At 40.8% G+C, this 26,787-nt stretch overlaps 2 protein-coding genes, 1 long non-coding RNA gene and 1 pseudogene across 8 annotated transcripts; 2 read left to right on the top strand and 2 right to left on the bottom strand.

Annotated features, from left to right (window-relative positions):
* Positions 1–1,849: 1,849 nt before the first annotated feature.
* On the top strand, positions 1,850–4,950 carry LOC110990446 (uncharacterized). 3 transcript variants are annotated; one of them, XM_087142897.1, is made up of 4 exons: positions 1,850–2,163; positions 2,275–2,477; positions 2,575–3,806; positions 4,558–4,950. In XM_087142897.1, exons 1-3 carry the CDS (start codon positions 2,145–2,147, stop codon positions 3,013–3,015), a joined length of 663 nt encoding a protein of 220 aa, XP_086999023.1. In that variant the 5' UTR covers positions 1,850–2,144; the 3' UTR covers positions 3,016–3,806; positions 4,558–4,950. The 3 variants fall into 3 exon arrangements, with proteins under 3 accessions (XP_086999023.1, XP_086999021.1, XP_086999022.1); XM_087142895.1 differs by lacking the exon at positions 1,850–2,163 and having other exon boundaries at positions 2,199–2,477; XM_087142896.1 differs by lacking the exons at positions 1,850–2,163; positions 4,558–4,950 and having other exon boundaries at positions 2,199–2,477; positions 2,575–4,376.
* Positions 4,591–8,808, top strand: LOC147797817 (uncharacterized; annotated as a pseudogene).
* An 89-nt stretch (positions 8,809–8,897) lies between these two features.
* Positions 8,898–13,477, bottom strand: LOC110990451 (uncharacterized). Of its 3 annotated transcripts, XR_015427013.1 has the most exons (4): positions 11,924–13,477; positions 11,225–11,421; positions 10,279–10,942; positions 8,898–10,164 (listed from the first exon to the last, which is right to left on the bottom strand). XR_015427013.1 is itself a non-coding variant. In XM_087142898.1 (3 exons), exons 1-3 carry the CDS (start codon positions 12,154–12,156, stop codon positions 10,863–10,865), a joined length of 510 nt encoding a protein of 169 aa, XP_086999024.1. In that variant the 5' UTR covers positions 12,157–13,477; the 3' UTR covers positions 8,898–10,862. The 3 variants fall into 3 exon arrangements, 2 of the variants coding, with proteins under 2 accessions (XP_086999024.1, XP_086999025.1); XM_087142898.1 differs by having other exon boundaries at positions 8,898–10,942; XM_087142899.1 differs by having other exon boundaries at positions 8,898–10,942; positions 11,252–11,421.
* Positions 13,478–13,507: 30 nt separating this feature from the next.
* On the bottom strand, positions 13,508–26,092 carry LOC147797816 (uncharacterized). 2 transcript variants are annotated; one of them, XR_015427018.1, is made up of 5 exons: positions 21,585–26,092; positions 20,278–20,398; positions 19,603–19,838; positions 18,743–18,920; positions 13,508–18,074 (listed from the first exon to the last, which is right to left on the bottom strand). It is a non-coding gene; the product is annotated as an uncharacterized LOC147797816 (long non-coding RNA). The 2 variants fall into 2 exon arrangements; XR_015427017.1 differs by having other exon boundaries at positions 20,278–26,092.
* Positions 26,093–26,787: the final 695 nt, after the last annotated feature.

Here is a 26,787-nt window from a genome sequence, read left to right as displayed (position 1 = left end):
GATCATGCCAGAGTACAGCATGAATAACTTAATACAAAATTAGCGTCTCTGCTACATGTCCATAAGGCATAGCTGAGCTAAATAAGAGACCCTGAGAAATGCAAGGACCGAGAACAAGTAAAACTAGGGGGCGCTAGAATTCCAAGATTTGTGGGTGCGCAACACTACTTAATAACATTCCCCGATACAACAAACTATTTTTATCGTTCCTGTGTCTTGTTATAACAGAGTAAAGGACAGGGGTTCTTTTCATGAGTTTGTTTCAACACCTCTACAACAATTTCAGAGATATAATCTTTATTTTGTATTTCCACTTTTTTCAGCAAGATGGACAGCCATCAAGTGATACTAGATAAGTTGTGTAGACTCTGTGGGGGACGTTGTCTGTTATCAATGGCGGCAAAAAGTGGTAAATGTGCCAAATTGTGTAGTTGAGTGCCAAAAAGATCATGGCAACATTTCACATTGATGCCAACAAAGATAACAAGTACATTCACCCCTTCATATGTGTCATTCTTCGGTTTCTTTGGTAATAACTGCTCCTAACTGGCCAAGTCACCCCAGGCTGGGTGCCTGCCCTGTGTGTACAAACCTTGTCCAACAGCCCAAGCCAGGAAGAAGGATGACTAAGGTAGCATCTTGTGGTCGGCCACGAGCACCCCCCGCATACAGAGAACATTTTCTTAGCCTCCCCCCTCCCCCACAGTCTGCAGGGATAGGATCCCCCAATTCGAGCCATTGTCGAGCACTGCCCTGTGGAATGTAAACTGTGCACCATGTTGCTTGACAATGCCCTGGAGGCTTCTTGCAAGCACTTGTTCTGTCGTGAGTACTTGGCAGTGCAGTTTGAATCTTATGAATCCACAATTCCTTGTCCCAACTGCCAGGCACCTGCACACTTCAAGGATGTCACTGCCCCCGTAGCTACTTTGCATCCTTATTTATGAGCCTGGTGATGAAGTGTACAGCATGCAAGGAGAGCGTTACTGTGGGGGGTGTCAGTTCACACATTTGCCAAACACATGATAAATCTTCCGTTGCTATTAACCCATCTCCTCTTGTGTTTCATGATCATTCTTATGCGGCGTCTTACGAACCTCCAAGTGAAGTCTCCCGTCTTCTTCAGCGTCCCATGACTGCCCCTGTTACCCCCGTGATGGAAGAACTGGGAACCCACATCTTGAATACCAAGCTGGCGCAGTCACAGGATGGATTGACAACACAGTACAGAACCGGCGGCCTGGCAAGATTTAAAACTGCATTTTCACGCCTTTTAATACATACGCATGTAGTTTAGTATAGGTTAAAGCATCTTTGTTATATCATCAAGTGTCTGACGACACTTTGTGTTCCCCAACCTCGGATGAGCAATGGGGCGGCATCCTCCAGCACCATCAGACAGCGTTCCAAGGTTCTTGATACCACCAGAGGTCTTGTCAGCATGGATGACAAAGAAATGCAACGAAAAGATGAGCTTTTCCCTGCGAGAAAATCTGCAGGGAATGTTGCAGGACCTGAAATTAAACACCATCAAGATCCCTGCCATGAAGATGCTTGCTGCAAATTCTCACCTCGGAATCTCTTGGGTGCGCATCACGGGATTGAAGAAATGGTTGAAGGGCTACAACATCTTAACTGAAGGTGAACAGGCCATGGGTCAGCAATAACATGACGTAATAGCTGACAACCTGTTCGCTGAAAGCCTCCCCTTTTCCTTCCCAGATGAAATCAACGGAGGAGTCACCATCAAGCAAGCCCGTGCGATAATGTGAAGTCCCTTGTGGCCAAGGTCACACAGCAACTGGATGAGTAAGACAAGCAAGAACAATAGTTTCATTATACATGTGTACTACATAAACAAAGAATTAAAATAGACACCTGCACTTGTATGCATTTATCTGTACATGTCTTCATATTGCAGGCACAATGGCACCATCCCAAACAACGAGGTTTGGGTGACAAGGGAGGCGGGACGTTTAAACAAGTGATTCTAGTCGGCAATGTTGAACGTCCCAACTCTCTCAGGCACACCGTTGTTGTCTGTGCTTTTGCAGCCAGGGACACGAGTGACAACCTGAAGACGGGACCAACAAGTTGCTGAATTCCAGTCGAGCACATGGAAGAACCATAACATCAGGCTCTTCATGTTCACCGGAGCTGGCGGTAAATAACGCTTTTTGTTTACATTCTGACTTAAAAATAATTTCTTGTGACTAATCTTCTACTGCATGAAATTCCTGAAAACTTGCAGTATTTTTAAATTCCTTAAAACAGGCCGTCACTGTTGCCTGTACTGTAACATCAACAAGGACAACATGTGGCTGCCCCGTGGAGAAAGACCACCATCCCAGCAGAGAACTCTGGAGTCCCTGAACCAAGACCTCCACAGATTTAAGACAGCTGGTTCCAATATCTCGAAAGCCGAACATTTCAACAACGTGATTAACGAGCCAATGTTTGCCATCCCACTGACACAGGTATTAATTTTATTTCATAATATTTGTTTTGTAGTTGATTGATGTTTGTTAAACGAGCGTGTAAAATTTAATTTACCTTCTGCACTTCTGACAACAGGTCTGCCCATCCGGGCTTCACATCAGTCTCAGGTTATACCTCAAGTATTTCAACAGCTTTGAAGGTGCAGGCCACGACCTTGACATGCAAGCGGCAGCTGTTCTAGCCGAGAAAGACCAAGGCGATCATGGTGCTCCGGCTCTTGGCTCTGGCTACCAAAAGCTCATCTCCGTGTTGAAGGTGGCACAGAGGTTAGAACAGCAGGCAGAGGCGTTGGATGAGGAGCTCAAGCTAATGGAAGACCAACTGACTGACATCATCTTGGCATTGGATGTATTGTTCCATTTTAATGTATCACAGAAGAAGTTGACTGCTCTCATCAAATGGTACAAGCAAAGAGGCCTCACACCAGTATATAGACAGTGGTCTGGTCCAAGCAATGCAGTCTCAGCTCTCGATGTCGATGGATACAGGTACTTCGTGTCTTACATGAATAGGTAAGCCGAGGAACATGCCCTGGTACTTTCTGGAATAACTCCTGGAGCGAAATTTGATGATGCAGGAACCATTTTACCCTCTTGTTCCCCTACAAAATCGGAGGTCGGCAAGTTGTTCAATGCAGCACGAAAAGCAAAAGGTACATCATAAACATTGCTTAATGCCTGTGTGTTGTTTAAATAGCTAGCTTTAGTAGACTGGAGATCCAGGTCGAGAACTTCCATAAAAGTTCACCAACTTGTCAAGACAAAGATGTGACCTTACATGAATTTAATTCTGGCTATGTCCTTTTTCTGCTGCAGTGTTGTCCTACAATTGTCAAGACACTCAGTAACTTTGTTGTACATGTACTTACAACAACCAATAGATCCAACCTGCAAGGAGATATCTACTCTGACAATCCACCGGCTCTGGAGGCAGTTGTTTCTAAATATCGTCATAGCCTACCCAAGGTCAGATCTTTGTAGGACCTGCCAGGAAAACACAAGCCTCCTTCTAAGATGTACAAACCTGTCAGACGGGGCAAAGTTGGAGCGAGTTGAGGCAGCACAGTGTCACCTTTGCCTTGAACAGCGTACACACTACAACAATGCTGTCTCTGACTGTAAACTTCAAGTTGGCAACAATGTCAATCTTGGCCTCTTGGCCTGATGGATGAAAAGGTGCATTTTGCTTTTGACTTTGCTCAGTAAATGCAGTTTCCATCGGATCCAATGCAGGCAGGTCCGACTTATTTCTTGACTCCTCGGAAGTGTCTTCTGTTCGGTGTGTGCTGCACTGGCATCCCACAACAAGTGAGTTCATTTTCCCTTTTATTTGTAAATGTTATTACAAACCATGCATAGCATTAAGAAAACTGAGTGTCCATCTGATTACAACGAGTGTAATGTCAAAATGTTTCATCGGAATTGATGGCTCTTTTTTTCTGTTGGACCACACATAATCACATGTAAAAGTAGTGTCCATGAAAACTAATCACCTTCTCGGTGTTCACCATGCATGAGGCCATTTAGCAAGGAGGGCTACCCTGCCAAAATTTCAAACGGCCCTGCCAAAGTTATCCCACCCCGTTAAAATCTTCACCGCCCGGCCTTTATTTTCCATTGGACTTTTCCTTATTTCAGTATTTCAACTGATTATGAAGTTTGCTGACTTTTTTTTTTAATGTGAAGAATTTGCCAGCAAACTTTCAAAAAGTGTATTGTTCTCACCTCAGACCAAAAGAAGACTAAGCGTACGAAACGTAATGCATGCATTTGCTTAGCGCTCTATCAGTCATTGTATGCAATAGACTTATTTTCCTACGTGGTGTCCCTATTTTTTCAGCTCCGGATAGCTTGAAATGAAAACCAACCATTGTTTCCAGTGTGAAATTTTATAACAAAGCTCCGTTTTGAAACGTTGAAAGTCTTTGAGTTTCTTGGTCTTCAGTTTTGTCATTAAAAAGTTCTGAAGGCAGGAGTTTTGGCCAGATTTTTTATTTTGATATAATTAAAAATATTTTTCTTATATAGTAATTTCTAACATGCTGCTGTTTCACTTAAGGTGGATGCTACAAATTCTGAAGGCTTTGGGAGAATGGTCAACGATGGAATGGGTTTTATAGACAGTTGCAAGGTGCAGTTGATGTACGATCACCTGTGTCTATTTGCTACAGTTGGTATACCACAGGATACAGAACTGCGCTTCGATTACGGAGTCACCAACCAGCCATGGAGAAAGGTTTGACATTGTTTAGATTACTATTTGTTTATGGTTCACTGGCCCCTGATGACGAAATAAAAAGAAGTTGCCCTGTTGCCAAACTTCCAAACGAAAACGCTGTTGTTCTTGAATTACAAATTATTTTGCATGGCAAGGCAGTGAAGGCTGTGTGTGACTCCCAGATTATGGCAATGATCCCTAAAATGTTATCACATTTACACATTCAGTATGTATGCGTCCTTATAAGTCAATTTGGCTATCACTCGTAGTGCATAAATTTGAACAAATTAACATCAACAAAATGAGAGTGTAGAATGTCATTTACATTTCTCTACATGCTTTTATTTTAATGAGATTTTGTGAATGTCTCAAAGTCTTGTTAGTGCCATTGTTTATAGTCCAAATACTGCTCAAAGATTGAAAAATGTTCCCTATGTAAAGACAGTATAAACCATAATGTACCATGACAACAAACTTTTTCTGATTGCATTGAAACTTGAAATATTTACTGAGGATGCTACTTGTGGTGCCATTACCATTTAAAGTAGGCCTACTTTTATTTCAAAATTTAAAGTAAAAACAAATCATGTGCTCATTAAGTTAATTTTCATGACCTTCTTTGTGCCTTTATTATTAGTGTTCAGCCTCACTATATTATGTAATATTTGTTAGAAACGAATTATATTCACTTTAAAAACTACAAGTAATGAGGTAACAGGCGTGGCAGAGGACCCATCCGTCCTTTTGTGGGCTTAAATTTGTAAAGTTGAATTGCAAACATGTTTGGAGGAAAAGTACAGTTTAAAGGTATTTGTTATGATCCCTGAAAAAAAGTTTTACTTCTTATTCATTTGGATAGAGCCACGCGGGGAAGAAATTTCACAAAGCGCATTGCCGTCCACGCCCTTTTAATTGCCACAATGCCCCTGTAAAATAGCCGTTTCCACGGCCAGTTTTGCAGTTCAAATGCCATTTCAGTACTTTGGTAGTACTCAGTGGTGCCCTTTTCATTCAAAACAACAATTTTAAGAATAATACAGCGCACACATTGTGAGCGCGTTCTCCTAACTGCAGCGGCTTTAGTTTTTTCTATTGATTTTAATTTAAACAGGGAAATTTAATTATTCAATTTTAAGAAAATAAACGTTCAATAAAGGAGAAATAATATTTGTTTGTGTATTTTTAATGTTTTTATTGATTTGTCTTGTGTTATGGAAATATATATTAATTTGGCAGATTTTTGCCCTTCCCTACGTGCACTCTAAGAAACGGAGTGCTGATTTAGCACCTGAAGATCAAAAAAATTAGCACCTACTGGAGCTCGTAAAGTGACTGCACTCGCTGTGCTTAGTCAGCACCAACAGTAGTGCTACAACAGCAGCACTCCAAATGAGCTACAGACAGTGCACCTCAGGTGTTATGCTTTAGAACACCTGCAAGGAGCTACATTAACTATGCACTTCAGGTGTTGGGGCCGTTTCCTACAACTCCTGCACCTAAGGTGTCATTTTTAAACTTTCAGGAGCACTTGCTAGAAGCTAAATAATGCACTCTTCATGTTCGGTGTAATGTCCTATATTTTTGCACTCCTGGTGTTAATTTGTACTGAAGAGTACCAGAAGAGTAAACAAAGGCTCGAATGAAGAAAAACAAAGGATCTTTCAGCATCTTCATATCCATCATTTTTATTTCATAACTTTCCGAGCAGAAAACAATGTCTTCATTATTAAAAAGATGATTAAAAATTCTTAAGATATATTTTAAAGTAACTCAGCCTCTTTTGAATCAATCATGTCATGTCTTTTAAAAAGTTTGCACTTATTCTGCTATGGATTTTATAAAAAAGAAACTACATTTGTTTTCATATGGTTACTTTCACTTTATAAAACTGGATTAAGCACTGAACAGTTAAAGTAGAGCCGCTGATTGAAAAAGCTGCCTGAAATAAACTGTGACGATTTTGCACTTACTCTGCAGTGCATTTTAATTAGTAAAATAATAATTTGGTCTTAGTACTCAATTGTGAGGGGAATGATTTACATGTGTGATTCACTTAACAGATTTCTTTGAAAGAACTCTTAAAGTTTCTTCTAGTGTCTCCCAAAACATGTCAAACATATTGTAGCGGTCTCCAGCGACGGAGCCTCGGGCGTGCCTTTGGTCGACCCGACGAGCGGCTGTAGAGGCGACCAGGGGGGCAGGTCCGTTTGGAGGCAGTCTACCGCCAAGCGCCGAAGCCTAACAAGTTGCACCCACGGGTCTGGTCTTGGGGGCTGGCAGAAAGGGGGCCGGTACCGTGGGTTACTGGTACTGGGGGATTTCCTGGACGAACTCAATAAAGACTCTGGTTGGCTTCAAATTTGATTGGCTGATTATTTTAATATTGGCACTCTCTTAAACAGGAGACTCCTAAATAGGCAACTCCTAATTAGGCGGCTTGTGGATTTGCAAATTGTTTACACCACCTACGTCTTGACTTGCACTGTTTACTGCTGAATTACATAAAAGATGACCATAAAAGAGATGTGAGTGCTTATCAGGACTAATTACAATAACTGAATGAAGTCGGCACTAACCTAGTGCCCAGTAATCACTCTCCAGCACAGCGTTCTGCTCTGACAGCCAAACCAAGCAGCAGTACGAACTCGTCACGCACAAATATGACCGAACAACAGAAAGACAGGAAAGACCGCGAGTAGCTCGCTCGCACTCCTTATATACCCATGCGCGGGTTATGATTATGGGATATAAATGGTTAACTGCAAATAATTAAAGAGGACGCTCTAACCACCTCACTATTTCGCTACAATATACTTGGCCTTTTTATTTTTTGCTTATTTTGAAGCCTGTCCTTACATGTAGTTGATAACGTATTAGAGAGGTTTCATTGGCATACGGTTAGAGAGACGACGACATTTATCTATAAACGCAGTCGTATACTTTGTGCGTTTAGTGTTGGGCGTTTCGTGGGTGATCCCGGTTACGCTTAGAATGAGCTCTATAGAGGGCGCGTATCGGCGAGGGATTTAAAGTTGGCTGCGCCTAATCTCAACTTGATTGATTTGGCGATTGAAGACGAAGATGTTGAATTTATTCAACTTCTCCTTGCAAATGCAAGAAGAAAAGTGACCTACAACCCTGCATGGCCAAGGTTTAACTTAGCAGAATTGACAGATGATCAGTGTTTGGATAAGTTTCGATTTAAGAAAGATGATATTTATCGCCCGAGTAATTTACTTGGTGTTCCAGAGAGCATACAACTGAAAAATGATTCAACTTGCAATGGTATTGACACTGTCTGTGTATTGTTAAGGAGATTTGCTTATCCAAATCGGCTATCATACCTGGAAGAATTGTTCGGCAGACCCAAATCAACTCTATCACTGATTATTAACCAGCTTGTTGACTTTCTAAACACTTCTCATCACCATCGGTTCCTGTCCTTGGACAACCCATGGCTTGATGCGGCACACCTTCAGCTCTATGCAGACACAATACACAACAAAGGGGCGTCATTGCAAAATTGCATTGGTTTTGTGGATGGAACAGTTCGTCCAATCTGTAGGTCAACTCGTTTTCAGCGAGTTCGCTTTGACGGACACAGAAGAATCCATGCACTGAAATTCCAGTCTGTGATGATACCATGTGGTTTGATCACATCTCTATGGCCCAGTAGAGGGACTAAGGCATGACAGTGCACTTCTCCGTATCAGTGGATTGATGGAACAGTTTGAGGCAAGGGATTTCACGGATAGGAATGGTATCCCCTATGCACTTTATGGAGACACGGCGTATCCTCTCCGACGCTACCTGGCAAGTCCTTTCAGAGGGGCAAACCTGAGAGCTGAAGAAGAAGAATTTAACACTAGAATGTCATCAGTGCGAGAATGCGTGGAGTGGGAATTTTGAAAGATGTTGACAATCTTCGCCTTCCTTGACTTTCGCAAGAATTTGAAAGTTCTATTGTCCCCAGTTGCCAAGTACTACCTTGTTGGAGGTCTTCTTAATAACTGCCACACTTGTTTGTATGGAAATCAGACAAGCAAGTTTTTCCAACTGGAGCCACTTTCCCTGGAGGACTATCTAGCGTGATATGCATAGCCCCAGTATGCCCAGGCAGTGTTGCTGACCAATCAGCTATCAGATGAACTTGCAATTTAAGATCAGACCATTGCTCACTGTTCAAGAAACTGTTGATTTATCAGTTTAATTCACAAAGTTGATCTTTTAACAAGTCTAGTCACAAGTGACTGGATGATTAGTGACAAAGAAATGCTTGTTGTGGGAGTTAATTTGAATGGCTTTATGAATAGGCTAGCTTGATTTGAGACCGAATGTTAAACTTCAATCCAATGTTTGAACCAAGGGATTCTTCAGATTAAGTGTTGTGTCTTAAATTGCAACAGGATTGTCATTTGGTAAGTTTAAATACTGTGTGTGGCCAACTACATTTATTAAGTCAAGACTTTGATGTTAGATTTCCCAAGGATGTCAATTCTCAATGTACAGGTATATAGTTAACATATACATCTAAATTTATTCAAAACAATAATTATGCACAACATGAAATTGCAGGGGTAATATCTAATAGTGAAAATGTCCCTCAATGCAGAACTTGTCCCATGACCATAAAACGGCAAAATTCATCAATCATACAAGATTTATCTTACAATTAAATTTCCTGACAAATTCTTATTTTACACGGTCAAATTCCTTTATACGAATTACTCAATATTTGCAATGTTCAATCATCTATTCAATTCACGTTATAAAACTGTCAGTTTCTTGCACACCTTTCTTCATATAAAACAGTTCTAGAATCCTTGATTTGCCGGTCAATTCTCCACGCTCAATGTTAAAACGTCTAACCACACAATCCATCCGCACTGTGGAGGATATATAGTAAATTTGCCAGAGTTACTTCAAACTGCAATTCCTTTTAATATCTAGACAAGTCAAACAATTTACACGTTTATGACCAAAATATCACAATACCACAAGTAGTTTACCACAAGGGTGGCACTTAAACAGCAAAAATCAGTAAATTTCCCACGACGTGTGACTTTTAAAGAGGTGCAACAAACCAAATAAATCCAATATCTTGAACTTTCAATCCTATTCACAAGATAAGGCCAAACGAAAGGGAATCAAAAAAATTATCAGAATGTTATACAACAATAAGAAACTATTTATGTAGGGGAGATTTGCAGTGGTGCTCATCACAGTTACGGTAGTTCCACACCCATCGTCCAGATCGCCAAGGCTAGTTGGATCTCAAGAGCAGGACGACGCTGTGGAGAGCCGCCTGTAGTTTCATCTACACAGGTTCGGGAACAGCGAGGCTTCACTCCACCAATGGAGTTCCCAGTAGCTAAAGACTCTCTCCAAGCTTCACAGATTAACTGGCATTAGGGATCCGCTGATCCATGTACTTCATACAAGGACGATCTACAATAGAAAATCATCAAACTATGCCTTGCCAAAACGAGTACAACTCTGTCAAGATGGCACATTAAATCAATTCCAAACAATTAAAATAGAAAACGATAAGATATAACTTACGACTGCCGTTATTCCGCCGACATATGCTTGTCTGAGCCACCCCGAAGACTTCACAGAGCCTCAATCATCTGTGCCAATAGCCAAGGGACGGCACAAGCTAACCAAAATGGCTAAGTCAGCATAAATCAGAACACCGTGTTCCCTCTACCGCAACATGTAGCAAATCTCAGACCACACCCTGTTTAATAAATTCTTATATACATTCACACCCACATTCAGCGAGTGCCAAAGGTGCACTCATGCACGCCCCTGCATTCCAAAGCTGGGCTAGGGCTAACACAAAGGTGAACTAAGTTAATACAAAACTACAATGGCCAACAGCAATCATGGTCCTGCCATGGAAAAGACTATAAAAAATGGTTACTCTGATTCAGCTGTGACAAATCTGAAATGACCAAAATTACATGTAAACCTTGTCTCTTTTATTTACAAGACTTGCATCTCACTGAGCAAACTGTTTAGCTCTCCTTATTCTTTCCCTTAACCAATGCCATCATCATCTTAAACATTTCGTTTTCTCTTTCCAGCCTTAATTCTCTCTCCCTTTTTTCCAACTGAAATTTCTGTTGTTCAAGATCCAGCTTCTATTGAAGATACTTGATGTAGCTGTCAGTAGTCTCAGTACCTGCACGCTTCCTTTTTCGTTGGGTGGTCGCTTCTTTGTCTGTAAGAAATGAGCCATGAGCAGCATGATCAAGGTGAAGGGATGAAGACATGTGAACTACTGTACATGTACAACTGGTCTTTAAATTTAGAAGCTTGGCTAGTGCAAGGTTATTATCCACATGGCATTGTAGATGAGGGGTATTATTCCCCATTGTAAATTACAAACCTAAACAAAACAGCTTAAATTTGCAGTAAAAGCTAGTTTTATGATTTTCAAAAATATTGATACAAGTAAAGACCAGTCACAGTAAACGATTCATATTTTTGATGTACTCCTCACGTATATTCCCATCAGTATTCATCTTACTGGTCCCAGCGAGGGATTCCATTGCTGCCATTCGGATTTCTTTTCCTTGAATTTCTTTGGCATGTGTGTCTTTCCCAGATGTTTCCTTGGCTTTCTTCCGCTCCTCATCTAACTCAGCCAGTTCGGTCAACAGTTGTGCCCTTTCATCATACTCCTCATCCGTTCCAGATCTGAAGAAAATATAGCATTCATGTACTGGTCAAAACTCCTACTGCCACCGAACCCCCTCTCCGAAGCCTTCCTCAAACCTAACATTTTGTTTACAAACAAATTTGTGGATACACATATGCATGTAATTTTCTTATTGACTACATATCCGAAGTCAGCCATGAACTGATGAAAAATGTGAAAAATCATTCTTAAATGGCAAAAAAGACTGTGCATCAGATTAACCAGGGCAAAAAGTACCCTAGATCTTACTGACTGCATTAATAATAAGTGCATTTAACAAGTCTACTGAATGGATAAAAAATATAACCCTTAAACATCTGCCATTTCAAAACACCTACATGTAAAAACCTGACTCTCTAAAAATGATCCCCCAAGATGCCTCAAAGCAGTATGCACCCATTATATCTCTGAATATAATGTCCAAAGACTCTATGGTTATGAAAAACCAAGTTTCACTAAGTTCATGAAAACAATTCTCAATTTACCAAAATAGATACTTACGCTTGCAATGAATTCATTTCCTGCCTGCGGTGTGCCTCTTGTAGGTGGCGAAGGCGATCCTTGCATGCTCTTATAGTGACATAGGCATTTCGTTCTTTCAAGACGTCATTCAACTTTTTGTTTATGGCCTCCCACATTGATTTATTTTGGGGAATGTCGGCAACTATCTCCCTTAGCAGGAGTACGTCCAACCCTGGATAAAATCTGATGCTTTTTTTCCCGTCAGATTCCATTCTGAAAAAAAAGAAATGAAAAGTTAAAGTAATTCTTAAGATATTGGTATATAATTCCTAATTTGTCCACGCTGTATTTGTCATATAAATGGGTAGGTGTGACCCAGGCCATGACCTCTACATGCATAAATTATGCATGTGCTTCTACCCCTAAATCTATGATAAATGTAGAGAAATTATTTTCCATAGCGTTTGACAAAGAACTCCATATTTTTCTTAAAAACAACAGCTACAGTTGGTCTTGCAGCTACCCCCCAGCTTTTTTTTTTACTGTTTTCATATCAGAGCTGCACGACAATGCGTTTTTTTAGAGTGTGTGTAAATGCATTGTATACTGTCAGCTCTCCAAGCCCTGTGGAAAAAAATGGCGATTCAGGCGCAATGTAAAAGGGTTTTCAGAGGATATTAATGATAAAACTGGAAATATGTAAAGTAATTTTTAAATAAATCTGTTTGCATGCGTGTCCAGTTATGCAGGATATGGGTTATTTAGGAGCATCTTTGACAAAACCAACGCTAAAATTGGAAGTAAAATATCTTTCTATAAATTGGTGTTGTAACATTAAGTTCCTATTTTGCATAGTTTCCGGGGATTGTTCTGTTGATTCTCTCATAATGGACGTACTTTACCTTACTTTCCTTTACGGGGAAGGTTCCGTCGATTTTTTCATTACGAACGTACTTCACCTCCCTTATGGCACTCTTTCACGAGAAATGTCTTGGGATGATCCTGCCATTTATTGCTGTTTCATGAAGTAGAACCATCTTGCACGCGCTTTACCTAACTTCACTGTCATTTTGGGGCGCGTCATAGTAAAAGATATCGCAGTCAAGGCACTTGCTAATTATATTGAAATCGGCTTCAACGAAAAGCTGTTTGAAGACGATATGAGACCTGATTGGTTAAAGATAAATCGCACCTCATCCAAGCCCTGGGAACGTTAGAGGCGGAAGATCTGAAGACGTCCAGCCTGCTTGCTGCCTGCAAGCACCTGACAGGCCCGGCATTGAAAAGGGAGAACAACAACAGCAACAAAACCGGCTCTTTTCAGAGCCAACACATCTTCAAAAAGAAGTTTGATGGCATATGTCTGTTTACTGGTTATTAAAAAAAATTTGCCCACCAAAACAACCAACATGTTCTTATTTATTTTTATTTGCCCACAAAAACTGATTAAATTTAATTAATTCTTTTATTGCCCACAAAAATTGAAAGATTGAATCTTAGAAAAAGAGATACAACGGCTTGTCTGTTTGATTTAAAAAAATACATTTTATACTGCCAACCAAAGACATACAATTTTTTAATTACCCACAAGAAACTGATTTATTAAAAAGATACGTTAAATTTGTTTATTGCCCATAAAGAATCAGAAAGATTGAGGACTATTCCAAAGTTGGAAGTAAATGTCGCAGAAACATCCAGCATCTGAAAATGAAAGAAAAAAAATAATGTTCGAATCGAGCACAAATTTATATGAGGTACGACTTGATTTGGGTACAAGTTTACCTGGCTACGAGTTAACTCGGGTACAAGTTGACATTGGGTACGAGAATACCCAAAATTCTGATTATAGCTTGAGGAACAACTTAGTCTTAGAATCCATAAAAACCACCCACAGCTTGTCAAGAGTAAGCCTACTCAAACTCGTTAGTCTTGCCCAGGTTGAATTAAAGAATCGTTTTTTTACAAACAAATGTTGTTCTGTAACTGTGGCAAAAAAATAAGACAAAAACACACCAAAAAAGGAAAATAAAGAGAAAAAAATGCCTGCATTATTTCTTTTCATATATCGTCACTGGCACCATGAAGTAGCACGCTCCGTTCAGGACCTTTTTTTTAGTTTGAATACAGGGTGCTACTTCGTGGTGCCAGTGATAATATATTTTCATCCTAAACATATATCCCATGCCATGGAGTTTTTCGAGTTGTTCTTGAGTAGCGTATTGTAACCTCTGATTGATGATTAATTTTATGAGGCTGACATGTAATACCATGAACATTTAAAAGCCAGCTTTTTCTGTAGGACCAAGGCCTAAAAACGTCAACATCGAAAGGAAGTGGAATTTTGCGATTGACGCGATGAGGCCTTTTTATCGCGATAAACAAAACATGGTTGAATTTTGAAAATGCTGGGGAGTTGTATGCTTATCGCGTTTAACGCGTTTCGGCACAAAGTGCACTACGCATGGTGTGACACAATGAGTATCCTATGCTTTGTGCGATTGACGCGTTTGGCTCTACAAGTGATAGTGTGTTATTGCGCAGTTAAAAACGAGAATTTACGGTCCACAAACATTGTACGAAGTTGTACAGGTCGATGCTTATCGTGTTAAGTGCGATTTAATGAGAGGCGGCACAGCATGAAGCTTGAGAAAAAATAAAACACAGAGAAAAATCCGAAAAATGTCCCTCAGCCTGGCGGCTACGCAAAAGAGAATCCCTCAGAAAAATGTCAACAACAGGTGTTACAGGATTGCTGATAAGTGTCAATAAATTTGGGAATATCGAGGCCACAAATTTGACCTATGACCCACGAACTAGACAATAAAAGGCATTCGTATTGGCTACGATCACCAGTGCTGTATTGTGCCAAACCCGCGGTATCCTCAGAGACTTCGGCCGGAGTTAAGAAACCAGTTCCATGACTAATGAGCTGTCAATCAATCCTTTCTGCAAGGCTTTTCCAAAGACGAATTTATTGTTAAGAGGATTTTTTGCTAAGCTAGTATAACCGGCGGTTGGTGTTGCTGTTCATAAGATGAAGTCTAAATTAAATGAATATCGACATATGACGATGTAAGTGCGATTTGTGTATCGTAAATTGGGAGACATTATGTTTCAGAGTTTTGTTTATGTTGTCACTGGAACATGCAACTAGGTCATATTTTGCATTTGCGTCAAATTTAGATACAGGTATTGGGGGTTTCCCGTGGAGGAGCAGAAAATTACGAGGGATGAATTGAATTAGAAAAACCCTCCACCCCCTTGTGATGTTTCATGTGAAAATGGTATTTTACCCTGGGCCTATTGACAGATTCTGTCAAAGAATGAGCGACAGATAGGCACTTTTACTTAAATTCATACAAGGCACTTTTAATTAAATTCATATAATATTTTCATCTCTTCTTGATACAACCAAAACGGCATTCAAATTTGAGCTCAGGGCTTTCATAGTTTAAATTTTTGTTAACGCAAATTTTAAGCGCAGTTATTAATTTCGTTAGTTTTCCAACATGACGAGTGGGATGGTCTGTCCACTCTCCCATAAGCATCGCATACGCATCATAAATCCATGAATGTACGTGTGTTTTATTTGAAGACATGTGAAGGACAAGACCACCAATCTTCAGTGTTCACAGCACGGACGTCATATAAAAAAAATCTGGACTCGCAATGCAGCCAATCAGCACGCGTCAAGCGTTGAAGCTACCGGAGGTGGAGCGGCGGCCATCTTACCGGGCCAAACAAGCGCGAAATTTAAAGGCCCAAAACATTGCATAATCGCTGCGCAAGTGTATACGTACATCTACGTACCGGTAGGCTATGTGCTCGTCACTCATCCGCTGTTGGTCAAATTGTTACAAGCCAAGGAATATATAATATCCAAAATATTAAGAAATACCCGGCCTGGGTTGTTTCGACGTTGTTTCATTCACGAAAAAAGGGAAAAGGAGGAAAACCATGCCACAGTGTGCAGCATTTGGATGCACCAACTCCTCGGGGAAAGGACTGCCTGTTACATTTCATCGGTGAGTTATTACATTAGGTTTAAATTATGGTTTCAACCATTTTACGGGGAATTGTGCAGTAGGGTGTCTTGTTTCAATGGGAAGAAAATGAAAACCTTCCTTAAAAATTTGGACTTGGGCCTGAGCCTAGTAGGCCCATGGAGGAAGGAAAAGACGTGGTAGGCCTAGGCCTACTTTAAGTTACTTAAGCAAACGTCATAGTCCCGCATTCTGAGATTTTCAATTGTGGTGCATTCATTTTGTGGTAAGGCATGAAAGCGGGCAGGGTTTTCATGGTTTTTAGGTTCCAATTTGTTGATCTTAGGCTTACTCTTGGAAATAGTGTTAGAGTGCTGGTTGAATACATGACCTGATGACCATAAGCAGTGATCTAGGCTAGATGAAAATCTAATTTTCTCGTCACGCTAGGGCCTATAGGCCTATGTAGGCCAACCTGGCTTTCCTAAAAATTTACAAAAAAATTGGGGCAGGAAAACTAAGCATCAAAGAAAATATTGCCTCAGGTTGAATACTTTTGGAGGGAAAAATTTTTTTGCCTGACCTAATTTAAGCCTTCTTGCATCCCAGACATAGGCTAAACTAAGGTTGAGGGGTCCCAAACAAACGCAATGACAAGTTGCATTATGTCATGTATGTACCTCTCATATGACTGAAACCGTCACATATTTTTCTGACTTACTTGTTCAAAAACACATGGGGTTGTATTCGTAAATGAGCAATGTTATGGAGAATTTTCTTTTATTTGTCATTCTTACAAAAACAGGGCCAGGGTGATTTGAAAAACTAGGCGATAAAACAATACAAGTTAATGAAATAATCCTAACGCAATAATTTAATTAAGCAAAAATGAAACACACTTGCACAATTTAGGCCTATAACATTAAGCAAATATATTATAAGTTGAATTAACTTTTCACAGAAGGTGAGTGGGATGGGGAGAGGGGTGAACAGGACTTTGAACAAAAGCAAATTTACTACATGTAGTTCAGGATAGACAAAAAAGTTTAACATAATGATGACCTCTAAAACAAACTGTAATGCTTACATGTACCTTTTGGATTTAAAAAATTCATTGTACATGTACGTGATAACTGGGGCTCAAATAATATAAATCAAATACATTTTTGTACTGCATACAGGTTTCCCAAGGACAAAGAGCTGTGCTGCAAATGGACTGTAGCACTGCGAAGGCAGTCATTCAGGTCAACACCTGGTGTTACTGTTGTATGCAGTGTGCACTTTATGGAGACTGACTTTGACAGGTCAGGGCAAACAGTGCGCCTCAGGCATAATGCTGTGCCAAGCATCTTTCCAGGCTTCCCAAACCATCTGAAAAAGGTCAGCATTTCTTTTCAGTCTGAAACTTTCACTAATTAGCCACAATTAGAAAGTTGCATTTAGATGTACATTGAACGTGTATCTCATGTACGTAGTGAACAAACAAGCAAAATTACAGGTTAAAGTACTCTAGGCCCAAGAAAGAAAATTTGTGGAGGTGGAGTGTGACAATGTGGAGATGTGGGTTCAATTCCCACCCTGTTTCTTTGAAAAGCAGGTAGTTCAATGAAGAGCACCACATAACTACACTTCTGAACAGCCGGACAAATGATAGTAATTATTAAATAAAGGAGTACAATATTGAAAATTGCATCAATGTACCTGTAAACTGTGTATGTTAAATAGATAAGTATGGTTGAATTTTAATGAAAACCTTTTCTCATAGTTGTGTGTAAATGTTTATTTAACCAAGGGTAATTAAGAAAGAAAATGTAAACATTTACTCCTATTTGAGGTCATTGCTATTATACAGGGACAAGGATATTTATACATGTAAATTAAAAGGACTATTCTTGTTATTTTATTCCTCTTTCCCACAAGAGAGTTCTCATTTCACTCCCCCTTCATTCTTGTTTTCACTCTAGGAACCCAAACCCCCAAGAAAACCACCAGCAGCAAGATTACCCCTAGCTGCCCGCAATTCAACACAGAATTGTAATGCTACAACCAACCAAAGATCTTCTGCAGTCGCACCTTGCACAGCAAGTGATCATCCGTATGCCCTAACGTCCAGTCCAATGACACTCAAAAGGAAGATTGACCATCTGCAGTCAGCTTTGGAGTCTTGCCATAAAAAACTAAAATGCAGCCAACAACAGAGCCGACGCCTGAGGAAAAAGGTTGAATCACTGACATCAGTTGTTGCGGAGTTGAAGGACAAAGGGATGGTGTCTGAAAACTGTGGGCAAATTCTTGATGCTACATTGTCTGGGGTACCAAAAGCTGTCATGAGTTGACAGTTGAAGTATCATTGCACTGGTAAACATACCCGAGAGGAGTACAACCCCATGCTGAAATCATTTGCTCTGACCCTGCACTTTTATTCTGCAAAAGCATATGAGTATGTTCGAAATACCTTTGAACTTGCCTTACCAAGTTCGTCCACAATAAGAAAGTGGTACAGTGCAATTGATGGGTCTCCTGGATTCAGCAAAGTTGTATTCAAGGCTTTGAAGACAAGATTTCAGGCAGAAAAGGAGGAAGGGAAAGAAACCCTCTGTGCTTTAATGCTTGATGAAATGTCAATCATGAAGTCAGTTGAAATGTGTGGAGAAAAAATCATGGGATATGTGGACACTGGCAATGGAGTAGAGGATGACAGTCTTCCACTAGCAACTAATGCCTTAGTGTTCATGTTGGTGGCCATTAATGGAAGCTGGAAGGTCCCCGTTGCCCACTTCATGATAAATGGTTTGACAGGCAAAGAGCAAGCAAATCTTGTCACCCAGTGCCTCATGAAATTACATGAAATTGGAGTGTCTGTGGTTTCCCTCACCTGTGATGGACCTTCAGCACATATCACCATGCTGAATGAGCTAGGTGCAAGCATTCGACCTGACAACATGGACTCCTCATTCACCCACCCTGCAAATCCTGGCCAGAAAGTTTGGGTGATGCTGGATGCTTGCCACATGTTGAAGTTGGCAAGGAACTGCATAGGGACCTTGAAAGTGCTGAAGGATGGAGAGAACAGACTAATTGAATGGAAGTACATTCAGAGACTGTATGACATGCAGAACAAGGAGGGGCTGCGATTGGGAAACAAACTCCGTCGAAAGCACATAGGATGGCAAAAAAATGTGATGAAGGTGGACACAGCAGCACAGACTTTGAGTGCAAGTGTGGCAGATGCCATAAAGTACTGCCGTGAGAGCCTGAAATTGCCAGAGTTTCAAGGAAGTGAGGGAACATGTAACTTCATCGAGATATTGGATCATCTTTTTGATATCCTGAACTCCAGAAACCCACTAGCCAGGAATTACTAGGCACCACTCATGTTTGCTCGTGAAAGGCTGTTTCTGCCATTCTTAAATTCTACCTACAACTATCTTGCTACAGTCACAAATAGTGATAAGAAGGTTAAGACTTCAACACGTCATAGAACATCTTTCATTGGCTTTATGGCATGCATCATGAGTGTGAAAAATCTTTACACAACGTATGTTCAGGCAACAAATTCACCACTGAAGTACCTTCTGACAGACAAGCTAAGTCAGGACCACATTGAATTGTTCTTCTGTGCAATCCGCCTGTCATGTGGCTCTAATAACAACCCAACTGTACGACAATTTACATCGGCATTCAAACGTCTCCTGATGCGGCATGATGTGAAAGTAAACAAGGGGAACTGTTCACCTCAGGATGCCACAAAGATTCTTGCAGCAGCATCTTTCAAGAATGTAGTGAAGCAGGCTGTTCCTGATGAAAGTCACGACATGCTAGTTGCAAGACGGTATAACCTGGAGCTGCAACCACCCGTGACTGATGATCATGACTATGCAGATATTCCCAATGTTGCTGCCTTATCTGCTTTTGCTGAATCCTGTGTTGGGTACATTGCTGGCTACGTTGTCAAGATGGTGAAGTGGACACTGAAATGTAGAGAATGTTTAGATGCATTAACTATTGACACCATCAGTGAGGATCCATCACCCTCATACTCCCTCATCAAAACAAAAAACAGAGGTGGACTCATCCTCCCGGCACACAGTGTAGTTAAGGTTTGTGAGGCAACTGAGCGCTACATCAAAAGGCTTCTGATCGTCACTGAAGGAAAAATGCCCAGGCAAACTGGAATAAAGAATGCCATATCTAGTTCCGTGCTATCTGAAGTGGGTGCCAGCACATTTGAAAGTCTCCATGAACATATGCTAGATGTAAAGTCAGATAACAACCACATTTTCAGGCTAATATGCCACATATCACAATGCTACTGCAAAATCAGACTTCATCATGCCACCAAGATGCAGAATGATGACATAAGAAAAAACGCTGACCAAACTCATCTTATTCTCAAGTCAGTAATCTTACCTCGGCACCTCAGCACCTCTATAGAAGTATTCCGGGCTAGATGTCAATGAGAAAATCACTAGTCACAAGAGATGACACTGGCTTGGACCTTTTTCTGTAAGTAATCAGTATTCTTGTTTGCCTGAATGTGAAAATTAAAAAAGATTACAATGTACAACCTGTTTCAAAATCAAACCACCCGTATACAGAAACGAACGTGCACAAAATAAATATACAAAACAGTTGATTTCATCTAGAATATCTGGAAGAGTGTCGGTTTAATGTGCTTTTTAATTTGAATATGAGTCCCAAAAATATAGGTTATCCAGAGTCATTGTGTTTCAAGTCAGTGAGATTACTATAATTTTACTCTAATTGTCCCACACAGCACTTGGCATGAAACCTTACCTGGATGTCCTATTACAGCCCATCAATTAGAGCATCAACACAATACAACTTTCTGTAAGTAGTTTGTTGCTAAATATTTTGCTGTTCTTGACTAACTGACTAATTCTGATAGTCAGTAGGAAGACTATTATCTTGTGGTTTCTTCACTTTAAGACCCAAAGTTCTCCTCTGTAACACAAATGACTTAATGAACTTTGAGCAATCGTTCTTTTATCCCGAAATCTCTTACTCGGACAAATTTCACAGACAAAAAATACAATTCTCTCACAGTAAAGAAATTGCGTCTTTGTCAGGCTTAAGCGTCAAATTTCTGTAAATCAAGGACATAAGTCTTTTCCTTCCTCTATGATTCTTTCAAAAATGCAGACAAAAAATTAATTTTGACCCTGAAGTCCAAAGAAAATGCCAATATTAATCACGTACCACCATTGCGGACACTGCTGAACTCATCCATCCAACATCTTGTGGGCGAAGTGGCAAATGGGCGAAGTGGTAAATGGGCAAAGTGGCAAATGGGTGAAGTGGTTGTGGGCGAAGTGGAAAATGGGTGAAGTGACCTGTTACCGTCACTGTACATGTATGTGTGGGGCTAGGCCTAGTTGGAAATGAAAACCCTGACCATGCTAACCCTTTTTACAAATATAATTTTAAAAAGGAAATCACAATCATCAAATTTAATTTTAAGTGAGTTGTTCTGTAAGTCAAATTTGTTTTCTTTAATATAGGAACAGCATCCTAAAGTGAACACACATTATCTTTCACATCGCTGTGCCATGTTTTTGCTTGAATTTTCATAGTATTACTGTTTTATTAGGGCCTAACACCATAATTTGTCAGGTGATTTTCGAAGTGCTCTGTCATGTGTCTTAACGTTGTCAATTTCTCTGAGAAAATGGTAAATCCAAGCCTAGTTCACTAACCCTGTATTTGAAAGTTGTAGTTGTCCGAAGAGAAACTGTTGGAAAGTCTGGTCGGCTAGCTGTGTTAGATGGATTCCCGTTTAACGTGAAGTTCTCGGTCGGTCGGCGATGACCATTCGTGCCATCGGCAAACGAATCATGCCAAAGCATATGCATGGCGATGACGACGCTTCAGCTTCATCAGTTGTGTGAAATTTGTGCTCAAATCGGCACTTCTCTCGCAGATCAAAGAGATACGAGCATCATATACACGCACTTATTTTTACCTCAACCTTTGGATATAGAGTGAGCCAAAATTGTTGAATTTACAGGCAAAAAAAAGTAAAAAAAATTGGCAGTCATTCGCAGTCTTCCATAGATTAGCGTTGGTTTGTTTACAAACTTTCGGCACGGTAAAATGGCCGCCACGCCACATCCTGTCGCTTCAGCCAATCAGCTTCATTGCGAGTCCAGATTTTTTTATATGACGTCCGTGGTTCACAGATGTTAAGAGTGATGCCACATGCCGAAGCTGGCAGAAGCCGGAGCGCCAGGATACGCTGATTGGCTACTGGTGCTACTGCGAGCTGTAATTACCTGTACAACGTCCGCAAAGCATGCACAAAATAATTGCACACACTAATTTAATTTCAGTTCGTTGCTGACAAGCACGAAATTGACGCGCTATTTGACGCGCGACGAAAAGCAATTGTGGAAGTACGCTCCATTTAGTTTAACTAAGGTATTGTGGAGGTACGCTCTTGTATTTAGTTTAATTAAGGTATCGTTTGTGCCTTGTTCGTTAGAAACAGCTGGTTTGCTGAAGGATGATGTACCCCAGCAAAAGTAGTAGATGCATCGAGTCCGCAACAATGAAAGCTAGTGAATGTCAAACTGTACAAGTCGGTGGTCCCAACAGCTGCTCGTACGTGCATTTGCCACTTTAAAGATCACCTTCTTTCAAGATCTGTATACAAGATTCTAGCCTGATAAATCAGATACAGTTAGCTTCTTATTGAATCCCTTGTCATAATATTTATCCAACATATCTAATGGGTTCTGCTCCCACAGAGGGGTGTGGCGACACACTTAATCTGGGATATTTCAAGAACAAACAAACGCAAAACCTACTCCCAGCTTTTTTATAGCATCATACATTCGTGAGTACATTAAAAAGTGATGGGGGGTGAACAAGTATGTCCAATTGAACACTATGTCAATGATTAAGAATAATGCAATTCATCAATCAGGATCTGATTCTCTCATCTGTTATTCTGCTTTCATGCTTTCCATTTATTTACTCTTTTGATGTTGGCATTGATGTACACTTGTTTCGTTCGGTTTGTCTCCCTTGTTTGTCTGGCCCACACTGGATTGTATTGTCCATCTGTAGGTTAGGGTACAAAAGCGTTCCTGTAAAACTTTACACCTGAAGGTTATCCAATTTCTGTAGTACTTGAGTAACGCATGCATGTTAAATTGCATCGTATTAATTGGCAGCATTGAAAGTAATGTCTGAATTTGTAAGGTTTTTGTTTTGATATCTTACTCACACCATTGGCGGTACGACATCAATTGCCAGAGTAATTATGGTTTTCCAAGCAGTCCACCCCAACTGTTGGTCACGTGAATATTCGCCATAGAAATTTCACACAAGCGATGACTGGGATTGTACAAAATGCGTCTGTTGTAGCATTATTTTTATGACAGTTCACGTGTTCACAGTGATGCTCTGAGCTTTTATTACATTCTTTTCAATATTCTCGAAATATAACCTGTACCTCTACATTTTTCTTTCGTTTCCCTTACCCTAAGGGGTTTACACCACTTTGTGTACAAGGCGGAGTTGACAAGTAACCAAGCAAAATATTTCCCATTTTGTAGTATAACATCATTTTTGATAGTACCAAAAATGTACGTATAATGCTCCTTCAATTGGCTTAAACATGTAAATCACTTTACAAATATTTCTTGAATATTAACCAGCTTTTGTATTTAGCTACGTGAACCGACAAACAATGTCATCAATATTTCTTCTGTTTATGGACTCGAGTCTACAGAGCTGGGGGGCACCGCAGGGAGTTAACGTCCTTGTCAGTAGAAGCAGCCCCTTTAGTCGGTGGTTCACCACCTGTTTGTCTAAAGAAAGCATTGGGTGGAATTTGTCATTATGTGCTTTGGTATTTTGCACCTATTGAGGTTTTCTTCTGGCGTAGAGATTGTGTCGTGGAAACTTCATTCTTGCAGGCAAGATCTCTCCTGGACATCCTAGAGGATTTCCACTTCGGGCAATAGAAAGGCGCGTCCTCATCTCCTGATTTCTGCTCAAAGCAAACGCAACCAATCAAACTGGCAACACATCATGGCATTTATTGTACTGTACATAGATAGGCTCGCATTATATTCTTCGTGGAGTCTACATAAGATAGACTTAAAATAAACAAAGGATACATACAACAATGTTTAGGTGGCCAAGTTCAAATGATACAAAACTCGGTAACAAAAATAAATTGTTTTGCATATCATGACAACTGGAAATGAATTGAGCCTAATACTTCAGTGACGCGTATTAGCAATTTCAAGCAGGTTGGGAAAAAGACTGTTAATCTGCAATGCAAGTAAACGGAGAACGTACACAGAAGGCAGTTTGTGAGATCACGAATAATACTACTACAATTCAGAAAGGCAGTTACAGTGTACATGTGGTTCATATACAGATTAAAGGTCCGCGTGCACAAGGGACTTCAGGATATTACATCTCTATCATGTACATACGAAAACTTACAAAAGCGTTGTCTCTAAAGGTGTAAGGCTAAGCTGCTAAGGTTAAATACCTCAAAGGCATAGTGTATAGAGTAAATGACTAATTAGCAGTCGGAAAGTAAATTGAAGTTTGCAGATATGCTAATATTTATATTAAGGCAAGGCCAACTACATGTACGTAGTCCATAAGCATGGAACTTTACAAAAGGCTGAACTTGCCTTATGCAAAACAATACATCTAGGCTTACGTTTCTAGCCTTAAACGTTGATCCAAATAGTCTAATGAAAAACTCAGTACACAGGTTTATTCATTACATTAATACAAGCAGAGTACAAACGAACATAGCTTCCCCCTGGTGACCTTAGAAATGACACACGCATAATTATTGCTCCAGTTTCAACGTTGTTTCCATCTAAAACCAAGGTTTACTTCAAATTTTAAAGGAAACTCGCTTGCAGTTAGGGAAGGCAACTCCAGAAGAACTGCAAAGAATCCCCCCAAACGGGGAATTAGACAACTGAATCGGCCAAATGTCTTGCTTGGCTGCCGTCTTGCACTCAATTCTGGAGGGCTGCACAAAAATGAAACTGCGATCTGCGCAGAAGGCTCCCATTGTATGTACTGTCTAAAAATACTCCGAGGATTGAACAGCGCAATGTGTATTTATAAAGATGTGAACACCATTACTAGGAGAATATTGTAGCGTACACCTGGGTGATCTTGTCCCTCAAAACCCAGTAACGTAAATGAGAGGGTCAAATACAGGACTTCCAACAACGAATTTATTTGTCTTCATTAACCAACTCCGGTGCTTTACCCTCTAAAACGGCCGTCAGAACAACTGCTACGTAACACCTGAGCTCTACAAACAAACAAAAACCGGCGTATCACAATGTATAACAATTTCAAGGCCGCCCTGGCACTGTTCCAATTTCCCTCCCGCGCCCGCCAAACCACGACGCCAATAGAACCCAATTTCTGGTTCGCCCCTAGCGCCGCCGGCGGCGTACGAAAGATTAACATGGCAATAAAACATGAAAAGGGGTATACAATTGTCCGTTACAATACCCCCTCCTACGAAAAAAAAAACCCATTCTCCAGAATAGGGCACAATTCTAAGATTTTACTCAATTTAGAAAAACAACTGTCTTGATTAAAAGGAGAATTTTATACTCAATTAGAAGAAACACAGAAATTGAGTGAAACAATCATTTCAAAACAACAATGTTAATGTTCACTCATTTTCAAAAGGCTTAGGCCTACCTGGGTGTCCACAAGAATGTTGGTCAGCGTTGATTTAGGCCCAAAGTTGGTTCCCAAATCAAACAAGAACACAACAGTCAGCGAGGTCTACCCACTGCATAGTCACTTGTTTATCTGGCCTTTCGCCGTTTAGACTGTCTCTGTTCCAGGTTCGCCACCAAATATCTCGTGGCTCTCTGAGGCCGACTGATTCGGTCTCCCTGTACGTGCGCAGGCCAGATTGCTCCTCCAGCGTCTCACGTGTAACCGTGGTGAATTCCTCCCTCATTAGTACGGCCTCCATTTGGGTTGCTGTGTCCACCCTAGGGCTCCGACGGAACTCCTCCGGCGGCTCACATTCTCTCAGGCCAGCTGTGTGAGTTCTGCTTGCGGAAAACCATCTGCCTCCAAAGTACAGCCTCCCCTCCGACGGTAGTTCCTCTTCTACAGTGCCCACCCGTCTGCCTGGGACACCGCCCGCTGCTCCTTCGGCATGGGTGATCAGTTTCCCTCTATATTCCAGTAAGAATTCTCCTTTCAGAAAATTCCTGGTTGCAAATGTCCCCGACCAATGTAGTTATTTATAAACTGCACCGAAAAACCCTGATAGTCGGTTCCAGTGATACATACTTCTGATGCCCGTTGTAGAGGTGTGCATAATTTCTGCTGCCTGAGTCTCTCGGAACGAGACATGGTTCTTTCTTCGTCAAATTCCAGGTAACGTTTTTGCCATGGCACATCTTTGTCATCATAATCATATCTCAGCTCCTCTCCTGCCTGCATGTCTTTTAGAGCAAAAAGACAAAGATGAGGCCTGCCTTGCTCTGTTATCGCCGTCATTGTTGTGTTTGCTTCTCGACCCCTGCCATCATTGACCATTCGACAAGCACCAGTTGAGTTGGTTCCGTCAATACAAAGTGAAATGCCTCCATGTTTGAAAAAGAAGAGAAACCATCCCTTTTCGTCAGGGTAGCTTTCCTGTCTCAGTTCTCCTTCTTTGCTTCTTGTCCACGATGCTGTGTTTGCAACAGTTCTCGCAACATTGCCGCTACGTCCTCAGTACCCGAGGGGCCCAGGGATTTTTCCTCGTTGAGCTCTGCTGTCAAGGGTCTGGACCGTCCAATTCTCTCGGCTTTGCACCAGGCTTCAGCCTCGGCCACGATCTCTACTGCCTCATCCAGTGTCGACGGTTTTTCCCTGAAAAAGGGCGCGCTTCAG

The sequence above is a fragment of the Acanthaster planci genome, linkage group LG10 (genome assembly GCF_054643075.1).
Source record: "Acanthaster planci isolate LZ-2023a linkage group LG10, COTS_SCS, whole genome shotgun sequence".
Taxonomy (NCBI): domain Eukaryota; kingdom Metazoa; phylum Echinodermata; class Asteroidea; order Valvatida; family Acanthasteridae; genus Acanthaster; species Acanthaster planci.
The sequence above is the reverse complement of the archived record's forward strand: the minus strand, read 5'-3'. Positions and strand labels throughout refer to the sequence as shown.